Source organism: Lathyrus oleraceus, chromosome 7 (genome assembly GCF_024323335.1).
Source record: "Lathyrus oleraceus cultivar Zhongwan6 chromosome 7, CAAS_Psat_ZW6_1.0, whole genome shotgun sequence".
Taxonomy (NCBI): domain Eukaryota; kingdom Viridiplantae; phylum Streptophyta; class Magnoliopsida; order Fabales; family Fabaceae; genus Lathyrus; species Lathyrus oleraceus.
Window position 1 is genome coordinate 160,378,737 of NC_066585.1, and position 9,323 is coordinate 160,388,059.

General features: G+C 33.5%; 1 protein-coding gene across 1 annotated transcript in view; it reads right to left on the reverse strand.

Annotated features, from left to right (window-relative positions):
* Positions 1-216, reverse strand: part of LOC127107010 (chlorophyll a-b binding protein 8, chloroplastic-like) — a gene marked incomplete in the record, with an annotated part of 991 nt that extends 775 nt beyond the window's left edge. The window contains 1 exon segment of the mRNA XM_051044298.1: positions 1-216. Within this exon segment, the coding sequence (XP_050900255.1) occupies positions 1-134 (134 nt within the window).
* Positions 217-9,323: the final 9,107 nt, after the last annotated feature.

Consider the following 9,323-nt stretch of genomic DNA (forward strand, 5'->3'; position numbering starts at 1 on the left):
GAGGCTACTTTCTTGGTGGTAGCAGACTTCCTCATGGTGAACCTTGCACCTCCCAATTCTTGGCTTGATGGGTTCAGCTTGACTGGCTTGCCAGTCAAGGTTGGGGAAGAGAGAGCCATGGATGAAGCGGCCATCGTGTGTATTGCAATGAAATTGAAAAGATTGATAAGCTTTTGATAATTGTATTCTTATGAATGGTGATTTGGTAAGTTGGATATGAGTGTAGATTTATACTGAGATGCTGCTGTTGTGCTCTTATCTTGTGTTATCCAAAGCAATAATTTCATTGGGAGTTGGAGATTTTTGTCTACACTTGTCACCTCTCCAATCCACTTATGGGATAGATTCTTCATATTATCAGCAACCAGTGTTGGTGTTCCATGTGTAACTGTGGGATTCCTATAGATATATCGGTGAGAATTTTATTATTTCAGAAAATTGCCTTAATTTATGAGGCTATGCTTTAAACTGATTCTGCAGTGTAAGATGTATTTCTGTCCACATGTGAGAATGCAGTGCTTGAGAACCACAAATTTTGAAAAAATTGTGACCTGTTATGGACCGGTGCATGTTCTAGTTACTATTTCAACCAATATTAGAGCAACGTGTAATAGAGAAGATAGTATACAGACTGTGAAAAGAACCAAGTCAGGATTAATGGTTACACATAACTGGTTTGTTTGAATAGAAAAGGAAAGGAAATGGAAAGAAAGTGAAAATAAAGAAGGTTAAAGGAACAAAAGTTGAGAGGAAATAAGATAATTTTTTAGTTCTTTCATTAGAGTCAAAGTGAAAAAGAAATGATATATTTATAATAAATAATGACATAAATCAACTAAAAAACATGATACCACACTACCTTATTTGTCCTTATACTATAAATTAACAACACTATTAAAAAAGTTAAACTCATATTTGACAAATGCCAATTTTTTATCACAGTACTACTCAATCCTTCATTACACGTGTTAAATTAAAATTTATTTTTCTCTTTTCCCCTTTCGCCAAACCAAATCACACTCTCTCTCATCGACTAACTCCTTCTTTCTTCCGCCCTCTCTACTTCATTTTCTTTCGTGGGTTTCAAAAATTACACTATCCGCTTCATTTCTTTCATTATTTTATCTCTGCTTCATTATTTTCCTTTGAACGCATTAGGGTTATGATTCTATTTTCCTTTGAACGCATTAGGGTTATGATTCTATTTTCCTATACCAATATTTCAATTCTTCTTGAAGGTTCAAGAAACACAAGAAAGAGAGGTTTGAATTGAGTTTCTAGATTAAAATATTTTCTCACCCAGTGACACAATAACAAATGGACAATAAAAATAAAGAAAACAAATATTTTTATCTCGGTTCGCTGTTAACGAAGCTATGTCCAGTCAACCCCCTGAGTGATTCCGCTTTCAACAAGGATTTAATCTACTAATCAAAGAATTGATTACAACCTCAACGACAAACTGTCATAGACTTCTTGAGAATTCTGACTATACCCTAATCTCTCGAGAAATTTAACCAAAGGTTAATAAGCAAGATTTGTGTTTACAAGATGCTTCCAAAAATTAGATATACAAGTTTAAATCAAATATTACACTTAAGATAAATATTCAAAGAAGATGTTATAAGTGTATGAATGTGAGTAACACTTATTTTCTTTTTCTTTTTCGCGTATGTTCTTTGCATGTATGCATTGTTATGCAAATCAATAGTTTTCCAATCTTCCAAGACCTCTTTATATAAGTAAAAATAGATCCGTTGGAGGATGAAATTGGAATATCCTTAAATGTCATAGTTGTAAGTTGGTCACTTGTTTCTACAATAATAAAATGGCGCTTGTAGTAGATAGTGAGTGAGGATGGAACTTGAGGAACGATGTTGGTAGAATAATACAATTATTTTCCCGATCTTTGGGGTAATGAAAGGGATATTTTCTTTTTGTACTGATTATACCTGCCACATGTTTGTTAACTTTAGATCATTAACTTCTAGTCAGAGACTTCATATAAAAGTTAATGAAGCTTGAGTAGAGTTTAGAGTATTTCTTCAGAAGCTGGTAAGAATGAGACTTCAGAGTCTTTGGAGTTCAGTCTTCTGAAATTTCAAAGGCTTGAATTATCAGAGTCTTTATCAGAGTCATTCTGGATGGTTTCTTTGCAGAAACTTTAACTTGACAATCCAAAAGCTTGACTTTCATATAAACCTGCTTTTGATTGTTTATTTGGTTTAAAGTGTGTATTTAGTTTAGAGTATGCCTTGACCACTTGACTTCTTAGAGAGTATGGTTTGCTCAGAGTTGACTTCTTCATAGTCAGAAGCTATTTTCTATAACCTACGCACTTAACAAAAATAGTTAGAGTACAAAATTGATCTCCATACACATTAAGCTTTGTTATCATCAAAACTCAAGGATAGTTGAAGAACAAAACTTATTCCAACAATTTCCCCCTTTTTGATGATGACAAATTCATGTATTTTGGTGAACCGTTTATATTAGGATAATCATCTATAAAACTTCTAAGTTAGGTTTGTACGCTCCCCGTGAGTTTATACTTATCAAAATTATTCTCAGTTTCTTCAGAGTGAGGTTTGTAAGATCTCCTTGAGATTGAGACTAGAAATCTTTTGAGGTTTCAGAAAATAATCAACATGATAAAAACGTTTACCATGTTAACATACCAGTTTCAGAGCTTGGTTTTTATCAAAGAGAAAAATTCTCAAAGAAAAATATGATTGCCTGTTAGATAATCTTGATAACACAAATTTGATTTTATGGTTAACAAATCTTCAACTAATTAAAGTATTATGAATTGTCATACCCCAATTTTCTCTTACCTTTGAATTGAATTGCATTTGCATCAATATGATCATTACGTTGGGTCATGCATTTTTCATCAGTTAGAAAAAAGATATGCATCTGCATACATGAGTTTCATCTGTATCATTGACTATTGTATTTGGTCAAACTTATTCATCAGTCAAAACCCTTCCTTTGCAAATAGTTGGATAAAAGTCAATAAAAAAATGTTTCAAGTCTACATGCCTTGGTTTCACTTTTACACTTTTACATTATAGGTTTTCGTGGTTGCATTCATCAGTATCCTTTTTGATTCATACATCCCATCTTTGCTTTAAATTTAATTTACATCTCATTAAGTCATGTTGCATCTTTATAAAAACTCAATGTTTGATTTTTAGGACATACTAATTTTACCTCACTCATATCAAACCCATATCATGCATCATTTTTTTTTCATTAATAAAAAATTGAGGTGTAAGCAAGTTTTGAGCATTATTTTACATAAGTCCTTTACATGATTCACATTTCGGGCCAAGACCCGCAAAAGGAGCCCATTTGGACTTAATTCAAATATTGGGTATCAATTTCTTTGTTACTACTTTGTTAAAGAAGAAAACAATTTACAATTTGAATCACAATTGCTTCTCATTCATCATTTTTCAAGTAGTAACTCATAAGGGCCAATAAATAAGTGGATTCAAGAGTGAGTTTTCATTACAATTCAAATCCTATTTGATTTGAATACCATTTCAAATTAAACTACCAAAAGAGAGTAAACAAGAGGAAGGTTTTTAACTTGAATATTAGCGTGAATTGCTACAATACCAGTTCTACCCCTTTTGAATTACATACAATTCCTAAAAAATACAAGTTTACACTTGATTCACAAACTCACCAAGTCTAAAGCTACAAGGAACCATTTGAATTACAAGTGTAAATACAATGTCCGACTTCAATGGTGAAAAGCTTCCCATAACCTAACTCATAGTTGATCTTTATCATGGAACTTTTGCTTTACAAATTCGACCTGCCCTGAATTACCAAACATGTAGGGAAATGGCTAGGCATCAAACTTAAGACTTATAGAAGCACATGATGTCAAGCCACCCAAGTAAGATGTTTAACTTACAAGATATTTTAAGACACATAAGCATCAAGTATAAAAAGCCAAATGAACATCGTTATTTTCCATGGCAAAATGTGTAAGGTTCATGTAGCATTACGCCAAGGCATCCAAAGAATTCAAAACAAATGCAAACAGAAATCAGGTGAAGAGGGCATGAAATTTGGGTGCCAACCAATGAAATGGTAAACATTTAAACATCAAAGCATTACAAGTATTTCCAATAATACCAACATTGAGTAATCAAAGAATTCAAAGAGTCGGTAGGGACTTCACCCACAAGCCAACAACCATATCATTCAAAATCCAAAAAGAAACAACAAGAGGGATTCAATTCAATCCAAGTGTGATTACATAAAAATTCAAAATTGGTATCATTTAACTTTTACACCAGTAGTAAATTTTTTACAATGGAAGTATCAAAAAATTATACGAGCAACCATTCATGAGTTTCTAACTTTTGGAACCACCCAAGGCACACCTCAGCGCACACTCACGCCACCAAAACAGATTCTCAATAAAAATCCCACAAAATCATGGGATTCACTCCTCTTCACTAACAGGATGGAAGAGCTCACATATCACCTGACTACCTCACACTCCCCTCTATAAATAGATGAATCCAATCATTGAAACGAGAAGAAAAAAACCTACTGTTATGCTTCTAAAATGCTATCTCACCACACAGCACTAAAGCTCAATTTACACATTTATTCTACTATGAATTTCACACTGAAGTTCAGAGTTAGAAGAGCTTGCCTAAATTCTACGTAATATCAAACAAACACCAAGCACGGAAGAAAGATAGGGAGAAATATGACATTGAAAAGCACAAAAAGAGACAGAGAAAGAACTTACGTATTTCGTCGGAGATTTCATTGGACTAGCTCCGATTTGGTGAGTCTTTGTTCTTTTCTTTGCATTCTTGGTACCATCTTCTTAGCCATGTTGTTTTAAATGGAACCCTGTTGAAAAGTATATTTTCGGCAAATATTTTTATATCGTATCCACAGAGATTGGTTGTTATTACCGCCGTTCTATAATCCAAATTATTATAAGTTTAGAGAGTAACCAAGTTGTTTTGTTTGAAAAGTTATCTTTTGAGTAAAATGTCACTAAAACAATAAAATAGTTTTAATCAAATGTAAAAGGCTTGGCAAGATTGGAGTTCACTATTCAAATTGCTTATGATTCCTTATGACAACTATATAGATTTAAGATTATTGATGATGTTCAAGTATCCTCTCAATATCATTTATGTCTAAATGATATTGTGATAATCACTATATTAATCTTTAGACGATTTCTCCACCTAACTATCAATATAGCAATCTTTAATGGTTGATACAAAAGAAGAGTAGTGAATAAATCTATTTCTACAACTTATTCACTACTTGAAAATATATTTTATATCAAGACTCAAATAATCTCTTTCAACAACTACTCAAATCTAATATTCAACTTAGGGCAAAAATATCATTCAATACATCAACAATCTTTTATCATATATAAGAGTCAAATGAAATACATAAACAAATAGGAATAGCTACTACCTCCAATCTTGACAAAATGGGGTTTAGCTCCTCATCATCATTTTGGAAAGCAAAAGGCAATGGAGAATAAAACTCTGTTTTTCTCTTCTTACAAAAATATCAAGCTATCAATGAATGAATCAACATTTTCCATTATATTTTCTAAAAAGGGTTGACCTTTCCTAAAATGCTCATTTTCATCTAAAGCTGAAAAGCCCCCTAAAACAGATACAGATTTGGCAAAACACAGATGGCATTGGAAACAGCACACTTGGCCAAAACAGCTTGCTGGATTCGCAAGGTTCGCGGCGCGAAGGGAGTTCGCGGCGCGAACTGAAGCTACTTCAGCTTCCTTGCCTTGCAAGCTTCATCCAATTAGTCTTCCAAGTGTTAATCTTCAAAATTAGGCTTCCAAATTGCATTCAACACTTTTTCCAAATTATGATTAAGCATTCCAAAGCTCTCTTGCCCAAAAATTCTACAAAACTAACAAATACGTGAAATAACCACTCAAAACAACATAAATTAAACCTAATTGCATTTATACAAAATAATGAGAATAAAAGTGTGTAATTTACATCAAAAATTGGTAAAAGGGACCAATAAAATTATATAAAAAGTAGTACTAATTGGTCCCTAACAACTCTCCCCAACTTAGCATTTTGTTTGTCCCTAAACAAAAGTTTCCACCATCACAACCAAAGCAATGACACAAAAGATTGAAACAAGGATTAACCAAGGACATTCAAATGGTTCAAAAGTGTTTGACACTTTCTCAATCCACCTATCTCAATTCTAGACAAAACATGAATAAGAGAAATGGTTGAGTGCAAAAATCATACCAAGGAATTCAAAGCCATGTATGTCAAAATTGAATCAAACTTACACACACATCATAATAATGATGAATAACATGAAGGGTTACTTTCACTCATCCAAGCAATTAAATCAACAACAACTCAAATCATGCGGTCATCAAAACAAATACCAAATCATGTGAAAAATGAGAATCAAGAGGTCTTTCAAGGGTTGTAATGTGGCTTGGGTTACAAGAAAGGATATGATTAAGAGAATTCAACAAAGTTGCCTATCCTAAGGGAGCATTTCCATATATTCAACTCTACACAATTTCCATTTCTTTGATCCCCGTCTTTTTCTTTTCTTTTTTCTTTTTTACATCCACACAACCATGAGCATTTTCTTTGTTTTTTCTATCTTTTCTTTTTCTTTGCTCTATGATTTCAAGGGTGATTTCTTTTTCTTGTTTCTTTTCATATTTTCACCCTTTCATAAAAACTCACTTTTTCAGGTTTCTAATCAACTCTTTTTACTTTACTCTCCCCAACTTTAGATTCCAAAACCAAATTTATTCAACAATGCTCCCTACTTAGACATAAGCAAAAGGCAAAATTTGTAAACAACTCGGTTTGAGGGTTCAATTGACACGAAAGAAATTAGGATTCATTTATTCACAAAATTTTCAATTGATTTTACACTTATCAATCAAATGAATCCTAAAGTAAGCTCAAAGGGGGTTAACTAAGGATTACTCCTCACAAGGTTCGTTGATTCAAAACTTTTTGGTCAAGTGGTTTTTCTCAACAAACAATGCCTCTATCATTTCCAATATTTTCACACAAAAATAGATTGATGCATGATTTAGCATGATAAGAATGAGTTAAAATAATGCTCGGTTTCCCGCATTTTAGTGTACAATGGAAAGCTTCCTCACAATTGGTTAAGTCCTATTTTGATTAAAAAATGACATGTATTTCAATGAATTTATGATATGGAATTTGCAACACACCATCAAACTACTCATGTTAAGTCTAGAAAGCGATAAAGTGTACCTTGAAATGTCGACACTAATTCTTATCATCACCACTCGAAGTGTCCTATGCTTCTTTCTTTGCGAGCATTTCTTGGTTGCTTTAAGCTTGACTTAAGAGTAAGAACAATTAAACAAAAAAATTGTTGGTAAACCAAATTCATTGTAACACACTTAAATCTCACAGAGTATTCATGCAATTAACAAGACAAATTAACAACCAAAGTTTTGGTGAACTAGAGCCACCCAAAAGTACAATAAAAAATTTACAAAAGCAATAATAATACAACGAAAACTCAAAATAAAAACAAACTCTAAAATTCAACAAACTCCTCAATCTTCCTCCTCTTGGCCACCACCAACAGATCCAAGGACGTCCTCCATCTCATCGTCATGGGTTGTGTAACACCCGAATAAAATAAGAGAATTATTTTATTAAGTTAATAATATTATTTTATTAATTTAATTAAATAAAATGGAATTATTGGATTATTATTATTATTATTATTATTATTATTTGGAATAATAATCATTGGAAAATATATAAGTTGGGATAAGAGAAAAAGTTTCTCATTTGGAACAGAAGAGTTTTACGTGGAAGTTGAGAAGCTGCAGAGAAGGGAGAAGCTGTAGAGCAAAGGCTGAAGAGCGGAAAAGCTGAAGCGTTGAGTTGCCGAATTATCTCAGGTAAGGGGTCTGAACCTTATTAAATGATAATATGCGAGCAATTTCATGATGTATGTTAGATCGTTGATTGATTTTTGGGAATTTTAGGGAGATTGGGGAAGTTGGGGTTTACCGTCGTTTAGTACTATGATGAATAAGTCGAATTAAGCTGAAATTGAATCCGTAGTTGTGTGAGTCGCGTTTTCCCGAACGCGTAGCCTTTTACGGAAGTTGAATCGGAGGTCCGGAAGTCCTCCGACGGCGGAAAATGCGGAGAAGTCTGCATTCTGCCTTGTGTTAGTGCAGGAACTGCTGTTTTGTCTGCGTTAACCGGTTAACCCAGGGTGTTAACCGGTTAACACTGTTATGTGTTGTGAAAATGTTGATTTTTGCCTGCGTTAACCGGTTAACCTATAGCGTTAACCGGTTAACACTGTTGCGTTTTGCCTGGGGAGGTATTGTTGTCCTGCGTTAACCGGTTAACGCATGGTGTTAACCGGTTAACACTGTTCCAGTATTGAAAAATGACTAATTTTTATGTTGAAATTGTGATTTGGCCTATTGTGGTTGATTGTGATGAATCCATGTGTTAAGATGTAATGTTGTTGTTGTTTTGTTGAGTTGTATGTCATGCTATTAATGATAAAGATAACATGATCATATGATGTGGTTGTTGCGATGTTGATTATGATGCATGTTTGGTGTGCATGCATTCATGAAAGGCCGATGCCTAGTGATGAACGGACTGAGTTCCAATGATGTTGTTGACTCCGGGCTTGTTGAGAGGCTTGGTTCCTTGCGGGGAATCCGGATTCTATGGTGATGAATCTGGGAGTGGTGATCCTGTAGTGGTCACAAAATGGGTATACCGAGTCGTGTTGAGTCATGCATGGGTGTGTGCATTGCATTTGATATGTTGTTTTGTTGATGTTCATGAGTATGTTGATTATGATGATTATGATGAGCTGTGTTGGCATATGTGAAATATATTTATGTTTATATTTCTGTCGTTATATTATTATTTAATAATGTAATTCTCACCCCTTCTGCATGTGTTTATGTTCATCTATGATGAGCAATGTGCAGATAAAGAGGAGTAGCTGTTGTTGAGGTTCGAGGAATAAGTGTAGAGTTATTCTACAGAGTCGAGTCAAATGCTCTGGTCATGTGACACCGGGGATTATGGGATTCGATAGCCAAATTATTTTATTTATGTTGTTTATGATGAATAATTGTTGAGATGTTTTGTTGAGATCATGTTGACACATTATTATAATAATTATGTTGTTGTCCGCTGCGAAGTTTTAAATCAAATAAATAATATGTTTTATGTTGTGATGCGAAATTTGTTATGTTGTAAGGAAATGTAAACTCT